General features: G+C 45.8%; 1 protein-coding gene across 1 annotated transcript in view; it reads left to right on the top strand.

The window, feature by feature from the left end:
• LOC119448518 (uncharacterized) overlaps positions 1-12972 on the top strand; it is a 55157-nt gene that overhangs the window by 28538 nt on the left and 13647 nt on the right. Inside the window, exons 9-15 of the mRNA XM_037711789.2 lie at positions 1430-1581; positions 1660-1792; positions 3447-3586; positions 5476-5629; positions 7621-8714; positions 9837-9972; positions 10620-10786. Of these exons, the coding sequence (XP_037567717.1) occupies positions 1430-1581; positions 1660-1792; positions 3447-3586; positions 5476-5629; positions 7621-8714; positions 9837-9972; positions 10620-10786 (1976 nt within the window). The remainder of the gene's footprint in view (positions 1-1429; positions 1582-1659; positions 1793-3446; positions 3587-5475; positions 5630-7620; positions 8715-9836; positions 9973-10619; positions 10787-12972) is intronic.

Genomic DNA, 12972 nt, shown 5'->3' with positions numbered 1-12972 from the left:
TCTATGAAAGCCATATTGAGAGGTTGATTGGTACTCACAGATTTCTCAATTACCTGTTTGATGACATGGAGGTGATCTATCGTAGAATATCCCTTCCTGAAGCCAGCCTGTTCTCTTGGTTGATTGAAGATGCATTGATTCTATTGGAAATTGTCTTGGCGAATATTTTATACAATACTGAAAGCAAGCTAATGGGCCTTTAATTCTTCAATTCTTTAACGTCTCCGGTCTTATGCATTAGTATAATATCGACATTCTTTCAGCTCTCTGGTACACTTGAAGTCGTGAGGCATTGCGTATGATGGGCCGCAAGCTCTTAAATCATAATATCTCCCTCATCTTTGATTAAATCGACTGTTACTCCAGCTTCTGCTGCCGCTTTTCCCCGGGACATGTCTTGCAAGGCCCTTCTAACTTCATCCCTAGTTAGCTAGGGATGAAGTTAGAAGGGCCTTGCAAGACATGTCCCGGGGGAGAGCAGCAGCAGATGCTGGAGTAACAGTCGATTTAATCAAATATGCTAGGGATGAAGTTAGAAGGGCCTTGCAAGACATGTCCCGGGGGAGAGCAGCAGCAGAAGCTGGAGTAACAGTCGATTTAATCAAATATGCTAGGGATGAAGTTAGAAGGGCCTTGCAAGACATGTCCCGGGGGAGAGCAGCAGCAGAAGCTGGAGTAACAGTCGATTTAATCAAAGATGGAGATATTATGCTTTAAGAGATTTTTCACACCGCTAATCGCTACTTCTAACGAAGGTGGCATGGCTGCTCTGGGTACTGTTCAGGTCAGTATAGAATTCTTCTGCTGCTTTTACTATATCATCGACATTGCTGATGACATTACCCTGTTTATCTCGCACTGCATACATCTTGCCTTGTCATATGCCAAGTTTTCTTCTCATGGATTTCATGCTGCGGCCATTTTTTACTGCTTCCTCAATCTTTCCCACGTTATAATTTCAAATATCCCTTACTTTCTCCTTGTTGATCAGTTTTGTCAGTTCAGCGAATTATATCTCATCTCTTGAGTTGGACACTTACGTGCTTTGGCGTTTCTTTATTAGGTCCGTTGTTTCTTGGGAGAGCTTACCTACTGGTTGTCTTGGTGGCTTACCTCCCATATCAACTGCTGCTTCTGAAATCAGCCTACTTACGGCTTCAGTAATTACCTCTATGTTATCTTCATCATCCTGTTCCTAAAGCTGCATATTTGTTTGCGAGCACCAACCTTCGAAACATTAGGACTCTTCGAAGCATTAGGACGCAAATGAACTCTGGTAATAAAGCGCGCGGCACTAAAAACTTTTGTGTCACACTTTAGTTTTGTGAATGTGCAGACGACACTTATGCGAATCATTGTGCATTTTTTTGTGTCATTTCAATTCGATTCGATGATTCAATTGCAACAACACGTCTTTTCTTGAGCGCAGGTGCATCAGTGAGTACGAGAAGTGTTACTCACGGGCCAAGAACGACTTGAAGTGCTGGAACGACAACATGGGGGCGAACTTTACAAAGTATATGCTTGAGCTTACCGAGGCTACCAAGAAGATGTACCAAGTCAACTGCCCGAAGCGATTCCGTACGTCCCTGCATTTTATTGCAGTAATGACCCCACCAGAACTACGACTTTCCTGAACGTTTCTTGTGCTTTTTTCAGATGCTGGCACCGCTCTCGGCAAATGTGATGCTGCAGAAGCAATGCGCAGGTTTTTCCTGTGTGATTTGTCCTACTTCCGACTAGTCGAAAACGCCGTAAGAGTGGGCGGTAAAGCGTACGAAAACATTTGCAGGTGAGTAGGCTATGAGAGCATTTGCTTGCAGCGTTCTCTTGCTTCGCGCAACGAAGTGCCGAAGATGTTGCTTCGCGTGTGCGCACTTGGTTTTATTGAACTTCAGTGTACAAGGTGTCCCAGATACCCTTTTCCAAACTATTAAAAATACATAGAATATACGAGGACGCAACCAATGGCATTCTGTCAGCAGTAACGTGCTGCACCAGGAGGGTTTTCTTTCATAATTGAACTATAACTAATTAGATTAGACTAATTAACGAGCTTTTTAATTACGCAATTGAAGGCGCGAATATTAATAGAAAAGAAACAATTCTGTTTTAAAAACCTGATTCAATTCTTTTCAGTGTGCTATGTCTCGCGTAATTATTTTTCCCCGTTATAAAGAAAACGCGCGAAATAGGAAAATAGGCGCATGGTTATGCGTCCGCGCGCCGCGACCTCAACGGTACCAGGCGTTACTGGGACCGCTTCGGTCCAAGTAGTAGCAAGTTGTAGTAGGGAGAGCGAGTGGAGGAAATTACAGATGTCTAACACATACGCACGCACACTCGCACAGGCCTGTGCTTTTTGGCTGCCTGCACTTACCAGTAAACGCGGCGGCGATGGCGGGGGTGCGCGCGACATTATTGCTGCGTAGTTTTACTTTACGATTTACGAAGTTACGAAAGCTAATTTACGAAAGCTGTCAGCCCGATGGGATATTCACAGAACAGTTCCTACATAGGTTCGTAAGAACAGGCGCCTGCCAATCATGTCAGACACATTATGCTCAATGGCAATAATTAGCAGCCTGCTATGCAGGCTGCTAATTTGTGATTTATCATCAAATGACATTAACGCTTGAGAACGAAAAGCGTTGTGAATTTGGCTGAGATTCCCGGCAATGTGCTGAAACATATCTGTTAAAAAATAACACAGTAAAGACATGCTTTATGGTAATATGGTAGCGGGCAGCGAACCCAGGCCACTATACGCAGGTGCAGCTGTGACTCTGACGATACCACCCGATTGCGCTCAGCGGTCCTTAATGATGCGTGTTGTGGATCGTATGCGACAATGTCACGGATGTCAGAATTATCAAGAGCACGAAGAGAACAGTTAACTTCAGTAGAACAAGTTCAGTGGTGGGGACACGAGTAGGGCCGACAGGGTGTTCCGCATCACGCTACGTATACACTACATTGAGTGGCACCCTCGCTAAGCAATCATGCCAACCACGGTTAACGTGAATCTCACTCACGGCCTGTCGCACGCCTAGGTCATCCTAGGAAACCCTAAACGCAGATATAATATGGAGTTAACATTCCATTGTAAATTACTGCGACTGCGTTTATTATGACTTGAAAGTTTAGTGGACTACGAATTAATTTCACGTTAACAGTGATTAGCAAACCGGCAACCAAACTCCCTTCCGTTCCGCGAACATCTATAAACACACACTGTGCGAGACTTGTAGGAGACACGCGATAAAAATGCGCGTGATGATGGCATTGAGCAAAGTTGAACAAAGAGTGAAGTTCGTGCTATACTTGCACTTTGGACGCGCAGCTTGTCGTCCTGATCTGCCACTAATTGTTCAACGGATTATTGTTACGCTTTCTAGACCTTAAAATATTCTGGCCCCACCAGCTAATATTTACTTCTCTTGCAGGCACGTACTCGATGTGAACGACTGTCTAGCGAAGCTGGAGTATCAGACTGGCTGCACAAAGTCCGTTCTGCATCAGCATGCGGCCTCTCTTCTGGGCCAGATAACATCACCGTTTTCACGGAAATGTGGCGAGCCAAAACGTAAGTGAATAACTCAGCCGCTTGAAAGAGCAAATAGCGTCAGCTCAGGTTTTTCGGCTTTTATTTAATTCAAGTGCACCCATATATATATATATATATATATATATATATATATATATATTTTAATTTGCACACTTTCTTCGATTTTGAGAGAATAACTTGATATTTTCTTTTGTAATATGTACGCAAGGCAACCATCCCTTGTACAAGCCATATAGCTGTGTGTGAATTCCTCCGGAAGTTCGTCCGAAAGCGCTGAACAACTAGCACCTAGTGAAAAATGTATACAATAGTGTCTAGAGTGCATAGAATAGAAGTGGATAGCGCCAATTAACTACCTACCATTGAGGGATAAAGCGCTACTGGGCTCTTGGCCAGCAACGAAGCGAGCCATCAAGGCTCATCATTAACTACGGCTTAGATTCAAGGCTGTTTACGAGCCCTTGTATATAATTGCGTCCTACCGCCTAACCTCATCGTCACTCTTCCGTACTCCTCTTTTTCTTCTCTTCCCCAATCCTTTGAGCAGAGTAGCAGAAGAAAGGGGTTGTTACCTCAGGCCAACATCTATGCGTTTCCTCTAATAAATTGTCTATCTTAAATACCTAAATTGCCTAAATTTCTTCGCCGGTTGGTTTGGCTTTACCTTCTTCGGTTAAAAGAAGCTATTTATAAGCGACTTAAATACAGCTTATAAGAGATTTAAATTTACACAGAAAAATGTCATACTTCTGTGAATGTGACATTATTACGACTACGAAAATCGTTCGAGCGTATGTGTATTTGTTAAAAAAAAGTGCACCATTTATGGTTGCCTCTATGTAACAAAAGCAGTGAACTTGGACTCCAGAAAGTACACGAAGTTAATGTGTTTGTTGAACAGCAAGTTTTGCTGTATATAGCTACGTATTCCACCACGAAGTTGGTTCCAAGGCGTATAATAACCTCGCGCTGGCTCGCTTATAAAATATAGAAAAATAATTTCATGTGACGATGCGCTCTGCTGTGTTCATACGCATATCCCGTGCCAAAGAGTCGCCGACTTTCTACAGGATCCAAACAACTTTCTGCTTAAATTACAGGCCCCTGTGAGATGCGCAGAACTGAACACTTGTGCTAAAATCACAGCAGTGCCTCTGAACGATCTTCCATGCGTGTGGGTGTAGGTCTGTGTGTTCCTGAGGGCGTTTCACATTGAAGCTGTTAATGGTAGTACATAGCAGTTTTTGCGTCCGGAGAAAGCATGCTAATGAAATCGTCAAAAATACGCGTTCGCAGGGACTTTAAGGCCACTAAATGTCGATTACATCGCGTGAGCAGCGCGGGTCCAGAACTGGCGGTTCGTCATAATAGCATGGTCTATTTTTGCGGGAAATTGACAGCATCCGTGGTACTTGAGAAAGGTCTGTTCAAGAATTAAGTGATAGAGCGTACTATGTCCCGCGAAATCCCGTGAGACCTGCTCACCTTATCGGTGTGCGCGATTGATTGGCGCTGGCCTATCAATAAACTATACGACGTGGTATCCCGCCATTGTTATAGGCCTGTTTCTAAATTCGGTTTTATTTTAGCTCAATCATTCGACATGGCACAAGAAGACCATGTTGACCAGGAGCAGTCACGATCCCATATGTAATAATACCGATAGCTTTCCCCGTATAGATGGCGATCCGTTGTCAGACGACAGTGACGACGCTCGTCGGAAAGGGCGACAAATGAAAGCCAACCGCTGCCGTTAAATTTCCGGGCTCGCGCTTTTCTACAAACGTTGACCATAATTCATTTGTTGGGTGCGAGGGTTATGTGGTGCTTAAACACCACGCATCATATTTCGGGCGTAAACCTCAACAATATTTTGCGTATATTTTTCATTTTATTTTCTGAAACAGTGGCCTTGCAGGCCAGTGCACAGATTGCCCTGCAAAGAGACAAGTGCGATGAGTCTGCTGTTCTGAAGAAGGCCCTCGTATGTGCCATCGGTTTCCAAAATTTTATGGACCAAAAAGTGTCACGACGAAGACCTACTAAGGAAGAGGTGTGCCCGTGAGTACAACAATGCTTACTACGATGTGGCTACAGGGGCTAAAACGAGCTTTAGTAGCTCGAAGGATTAGTTTAGTTGCGCTAATAATCTTACGCCCTGTACAAGCGGTGGCCGTGCAAAGCTCAATGTGTAAAGAGGTAAAACTCGCGTGTAGTCGCGTTAATAAAGGTGGATTCGCAGGAAAGGACAGATCGCCGACTCAGACCGCGGATGACCGTGACGTGCCGGAGCTGCAAGAAATCGCGTTGCTAGCAGCTCGCCTGCGGAATTTTTGTGAGTGGTGTGATTGGGCGGTACTGAGCCACGTCATGCTCATCCACTGGGTGAATCGGTGTGAATCTCGCTTAAGGGCATTTCGTTGGCCCCGCAAGAGTATGGCCGCGGACGGGAAGCGCCGCTCGAAGGCGATCCAGGAGACTACCATGTTTTCCGGCAACCACTTGTCTAGGAAGCAGCTAAAAAGCAGATAAAACGTTACCAAAAGAGGAATTAAAAAAAATGTTCACTAACCCCTAGGTTAGTACGAAGCGATAAAGCAAATCTAAACGGGTTCTTCAGAAAGAAAGATGTGCAGTTGAAGTGAAGAAGACGGTCCTGGTCCGGCGGACATCGAATCCGGTACCACCGCCTATCCAAAGCAGTCTCTCACCAAGTGAGCTAACCAGAAGGGCGAGAACGAATTTACAACTAGAAGGCAGAAAGAAACAAGCGAATATGTTCAGCGAAATCAGAAAGAGGACGATGCGACAAACATTTCTTTTCTCGCTTTGTTCTTAATAGTGGATGATAATTTTTTCCCTCTGGCGAAACTTTTTCCACCTTGGGGACCTCCGCAGAACATGTCTGCTTATTCAAAATGCTTATGTTCGAGTTCTTGCGACAACTTTGTTCTTGCGACTCGCTTGCACGACTAAACTTGCGCCCTAAATAACTGTGGCGCTTGGGCACTACTAACTTTGCCTTGATCGTGCTTTATATAAAGGAAGATCATGCTTTGATGTTGTTGCCTCGAACATATTAGACTGAAAGTGTGCCATTTAAGAACAGCTCTTCTATCACATGAAGCATAGACTAGGTGTGAATATTTCAAGCTTTTGCATCTCATATATATAAAAGCAGGCTTCGTACACGCACTGTTGAAATACTTTATGGTTTTCCAAGCAACGCACACGATACAAACTGAAAGACAAAAAATTTATAACAGACACATAATGCAATAAACAAGCATGAAGGGTACTTCAGTAATTCTTTAAACGCTTTCACCAATACGTTAAAAAGATAATAATCGCTTAAGAAATAAGCTTGTTTTGTTTTCTGTCTTGTTTTTCTCGTTGTTTCTAGTTTTTCCTGTTTTATTTTTACTTTATATTCTGCGAGTCAGACATGAAATGCGCAACAAATACTTTCTCCACATGGCTATGTTTTTCTGGCATGACATAATCATATGTAAAATAGTGTGAAGTTCTCTTTGATGTTAGCAATATCTTACTCAGATGTAAATGATTTGTTCTCGCTTCTTCTCAAAATGAGATGTTATGTTCTTGTTTGAATGAGAAAAGAAGACGTTTGTCTTAGTGTATGCTATTGCTGCTAGAAGGTTGGAAAGGGTCGGAGGTCTTCGTTAGGCGATTTCAGCCTCTACCCCCTCCAGCAGGCTCTATATAGACTGGCAAGGAGAACAGTAAACTGGGCAAGTTGGCACTGATCCCAGTTTGAAGACACAGGACACATAGGACGAAAGAGACAAAGCGACAGGACCAAGCGCTATCTTGTCGTCTGCGTCTTTCGTCCTCTGTAGGTATTCGTGCTACCCTTCAAACATGGATAGACTGTCAGCTGAAGATAGTTTATTTGTAAAAGAAGCCATCTTAAGTAGATCAGTACATTTATTGTCAAAGTTCAAGCTTAACCTTTCGATTTTTAGAGCTACCTTCCTTACGACTAATGCCACAAATATATACACACACATACATACATGTATATATTACAGGTTTATCAAGGATTTTGAGAACTGTATCGACAACGCCAGTCAAGGGAGCACCTGCAAAACTGACATGTCACTGAGCGCGCAGCTGGTGACCTACAAGAGGCTGTTAGAGGAAGAGTACGGAGTCGACTGCCGCCCGAAAGGAGAGATGAGCCCGCGGTTTTCCGCCGGAAGCGAGTCGGCGGACTACTTTTATGATGACCTGCGAAAGCGAGAGCAGAAGTCGCAGCGAAGCCACCGTGAACGGCCGCCTGCACCCTCCGGCAGAAAGGGTGATTCAGATTCTTACGACTACGGTGACAGTAGACGACGTCGTGGGGCCGGACGCAAGGCGGCACCGAACAGAAACGACGCGTACAAGGGCCGCGAGGACTACGACTACTACAACGATCCAGCGAAGGCAATGCCGACTCCTCCGTTACCACCCCCGAATGTGGAATACGAAGACGAGGATGCTAAGGAGTACTACGACTTCAAGCCAGACACGAAGCGTGGCGACTCGGGCGGAGACGGCGGGCGCGGGAGCCGGGGGAGGTTGCGCAGGGGCGGGGACGATGGAGACGACGAGCGACCGCCACGAAAGCCCGCGAACGGCGGGGAGCGTCGCTCGAAAGCAAGGAAGAACGAAGCTCCCCAGGAGACGGCGAAAGAGAGCCACGCGTACCGAGACGACGAAGGCCCCATTCGACCGGGAAACTCGTACGAGTACGGCTTTGAAGAAGGTTTCAGCAAGAAAAAGCTCAAGACAAACGACCGCAGTGAAGACGCCAGCTTCTTCGAGGACGACCAGGACACCGAACAGGTCGAGAGAGCTCCGCGCCGCCGCAACCGTAGGCAGGATGCTCCCGCTGTGGGCAACCCGTTAGACGACGAGGAGGAAGCCTCGGACGAAGAGCGCATCAACGACGGCGTTGAAGACGGTGAGCCGGTCCGTGCGAGTCGGCGCGCTGCGGTTGAAGACGAAGATGACGACGAGGATCCGTTCTTCCGGGGAAAGCTGGCACGCGCCAAGCAGGAGAGGAAGTTCCAGAGAAGTCGCTACATGCAGATGGAAGACGATGGCTACGAAGACGCTCAGCGTCGGAAGAATCTGAGCGGTGAGTGCTAAGTGTGCTGCATCGCTACAAGCACATACTCTATGCGCATATAGCTTTGCATAGGGTGTGTGCAACGCGGTTTGGGGCTGTAGACTAGTATAGACTTTACATGTTAATGAAGTGACGCTTCTTACTGCAGCACACTATAAAAGCAATACTGCAAAATCTTAAGGTACGCCCACACTAGCGGGAAAAACGGGCGCGGCATGTGCATTCGCGGCAGACCCGCGCCATAAAGGTCACACTCGTGTCTTGCGGGCGCGGCAGTCATGTGACACCCTCTGACCCCCCGGATTGCTTCGTACTGTTCGAGACTTCTCCTGGGAAAGTGCGCGCTTGTATAGTATCGCACCGCATCCATGCAAATGGTGGTAATGCGCCGTTTACATGGATGCCGACTCAAGCCGCATTAATGTGACAGGATAGCGTAGTTCTAGATGGGACAAGCTGTCTCACGCGGTGCATGTAAACGCTGGCGTATCGCGTTGAGGTAGAGAAGGAAAGTAAGATAGCTGCCGCCGAGTAAGACTCCACTCGCCAGGGGATTGCAAAGAACGAAAAACCGTCTTCTTTCGGACGAAGGGGGATGCGCCACATGCACATTTTGTCGGATACGTATTAGCGTAATGCGCTAAGAAATCTGATGCCGTAGCTATGGCTACATCCATGTAAATGCGGCTGGTGTCTCGATGGCAGTAAAGCAAAGCCGCCATGTTACCGTCAGCGTGACTACGTGACTCTGCTCATTTTGCGGCTGCCACAAAAAAGTGGTATCGGATCCATTCCAGCGGTTTCGGTGTGGTACTGCCGCTTTTCGCAAACTTCACGCTCACGGCATCCTGACTTGCCGCACGAGGGTTGTCCCACGCCCTTCCCCCGCTAGTATGGACTTAACTTTAGGGGATTGGGCGCTTGTGTGCTTTGTTGGAACACTTGCGCACTTCGACCGTGAAGGTGTGGTTATAATGACGCAAAAATTTCAAGCAGTTAAGTACGTAAAAAATTGTTATTAGGCTTTTAGAAAGAAACACGCGGCCCCATTTACCCCGTACTTTCCTGCGCTTTAGCTTGTTGTACATATTAGAGGTAAATAAGCTATACCTAAGTGCCGCCCTTTTGCAGCGTGCAATGTGCACATGTACCACATCGACATGAAGCGTTGTGACCGAGGCATCATGGATGAAGTGGCGTCACTGTACAACGTGACCGTACGCCTCTCGCGCAGCGTGTCTAAGGCTGCCAAGTCTAGCGCGTGCATGTGAGTACAATCAGAACGCCGGTTTCATTGCCTTCATATGCCTGCAGCAAAGTCTTGATGCGTGGATTTTCATCCGATGATTTTCTGGGGTTCACCTTCCCATGCCCATTGATACGTGAGAAACAGGAAGTGAATTTATCTTAACAGGCCTCCAGTGTTGTGCCTCCTCTTTGCCTCAGGACAGCGGCCTTTCAGGACAATTTGCCTTAGTAACTACTGGTGGAATAACGCAGCAGAACTCGTTATTTTTGTGTACAGCCGCATGCTCTATCCGAAATATTCGGATAGCTTGCGCAAAAAAAGTACAGTTGCCTAATAGACATCCCGTGTCAATTTAGCAGAATAATTCTGTCCACGCCATTTCATTTTATTCTTAACACCCGTTACGCTAACTCATCAACCTTTATAGTAACAGCAATAGTTTAAGATGTAATTTTGGAAGCTTCAATTCCAAATAAATTCATTTCTCCGGCTATTTATTCGTGATCAAGTCTACATAACTTCATGTAACAGACAGGGCGGACGATAGGACTGGAATAGTGCGGAGCACAAACAATGTTGGCCTTGAGCAAAATGTATCTTTACGAGAAATGAAAAGGTGGTTGAAGATTGTAAGCACTGCTGTAAATTTCCTTTTTCCCTTCAAGTGCCATTCGAGAATTTGAATCCTGCATACAACAAGCTCAGATCAGGCACCACTGCATGGTATTCGACGAGACGCACAACATTTCTGTCATGCGAAATCTACTGGCGAGAGCATTTGACGTAAACTGTTCCGAAAATGCGCCAGTGCCAATGAAACAACTGTACGCAGGTAAGTAGCATGTAAAAAAAAAATGCAGATCAGACGCACAGGTTGTAATTTATGTGAAGCGAAGTTTTTTTTTTTTTTTGGCGAAGCGTTTAGTTAAATGATATACAACTAACGACGATAGGCGCAATTGTTTACTTTCATCCTGCCAGTGAGAAATCATGCAGTGTTTGTTTATCCTATCACAAAGGTCACAACTTTATTGATATGGAATTGTTAGGTTTATGCACTACACCACTCGCAACCTACGCCGAAATGCAAACACCAAATGTGGTGGATGCCTAGTACGAGACGTCTACGCAGAAATTTCCTGAGGATGAAGGCGATGTAATGCTTGTAAAGGGAACAATGGTGATGAAAGGTGTATACACAAATACGACGCATATCTAACTGTAAAGATTCTGTAAGTGTTGTCATAGACGCACATAGCCATTCTGGAGGATTGGTCAATAAATAACACACCCAAGGGCACATACCGAATGGCTACATCAAAGAAAATCGAGTAAATCAAAGGATCTATTAAATATTATATACTTTATAGATCCTTTAATATATATATATATATATATAATGCTTCGCCTTAAAAACCAAGTATCGTAAGGGCCGTCGCAAAGAATTAGAAGAACGTCACTTTTTTTCGAAAGAAACCCTAGTTTGGCTCACGAAGCAGCGGTATGTTTACGGCGAGTTCAGTAAATGACGTAGTGAAGTGTACCGCACGCGACGCGAGCTGCGCCATTTTGTTTTTCGGTGGGGGTAGGGGTTCACTATTATCTGACCAACGCCGAACGATAAAATACGCAGTGCGCCCAATGGAAGGCCCCTATGCGCAATACAGTAGACACGCTTCAGCCCTTCGTAAAGAAATGCGTCTTCCAATCATTACAGCGAGCATATAGTAAGGGTAGTCGAGGAGCAACGAACGGTTGTCAAAAAAGAAAATGTCAACTTCCAAAGCTCATAGAATATCTTCGAAGAGTTCACTGTGCCTAGGGATCCGCAGTGTCTTGAATGAGTGCCACTGGGGAATTGAAAATTGGCCGAGTTGTCCAGCATTCTTGGTAGTATGACATCGCGAAGACAGAAGGGAACAGATGACAGTAGTTTTCGTATGTACTGCCAGATTTTCAAGGGCAGGCGATACAATTAATCAGAACTGAGCTAATCCTACCCCCCGCAAGATAAAAAAGGTGCTTTGCTGGTGTAGTTGGTGTGTAGATATGATGGAAAGTAGCGCATGAATTGAGGAAAAAAGCAGGGCAAAAAGTCGTAGGCTCGGCTTGAGTGGTGAATTAAATTTTATGCGTAAGTGTCAAATGACCCATTGAGCGGAATGCAGCTCCACTAACGTGAAACCTGGGAAGGTGCGAAGTATGCAGTGATGCACCGCTAATGGGCTCATACTGCCTTAAGCAATGGCTCATAACCCCGTAAACGCAGCCTCCCCATTACGACGTCAGAAGAGAAGTGAAATTCTACGCTGAAATGATGAGCGGCAGCGCAGCCTAGCTGTGGAAGACTGCAACTGAAGCTTTATTAGAAAAACTGCTACATTATAGGGTTCTCCAGGTAACGTTATCCAATCTGTTCGGTCGTCTGACCTGTGACGAATGAACACCGTAGGCTTTATAATTTTTATCTTGCACCATGTTTTAGAGCGCAGCTCTTGGGCGCCCGTTTCTGGGTTGAGCGTCGGCGTCCCCCGGCGTAACCGCGCGAACGTGCTCGTGCCACTACTCGCGCGTTCGTCGTATTCTTCTCCGATGATGCTCATCATGCCAGCGTTCCCATACTGCCCCTCCCTCTGCGAAGGCGCTGACTGCACCGGCTCACTGCCACTGATCGGCGATTTCGGTCTCAGTTTATTTCCTCAATATATCGCGAAATGAAAACAAGTATACAATTGCGCTCAAATTTCGCTTTAGGGAGTATCGTAACCATGGGGTATATTTTGACGCAGAATGCGTGCTGATCAACAACAGAATGACCGCGGAAAATCAAATTGACATTGATATAAGGTTGTCGACGGAGTGCTGGGGCGCGATCTTGTACGCGTTCCAAAATGGAACGGAGGCGTTCCGTTCCATCGAGCCGCACACGATTGGCCAATTTCAACCGCGACGTTCAAACTGACCAATCGTGTGCGGCTCGATGGAACGGAACGCCTCCGTTCCATTTTGGAACGCGTA

This window comes from Dermacentor silvarum, chromosome 1 (assembly GCF_013339745.2).
Source record: "Dermacentor silvarum isolate Dsil-2018 chromosome 1, BIME_Dsil_1.4, whole genome shotgun sequence".
Taxonomy (NCBI): domain Eukaryota; kingdom Metazoa; phylum Arthropoda; class Arachnida; order Ixodida; family Ixodidae; genus Dermacentor; species Dermacentor silvarum.
This window is presented reverse-complemented; position numbering and strand designations above follow the sequence as displayed.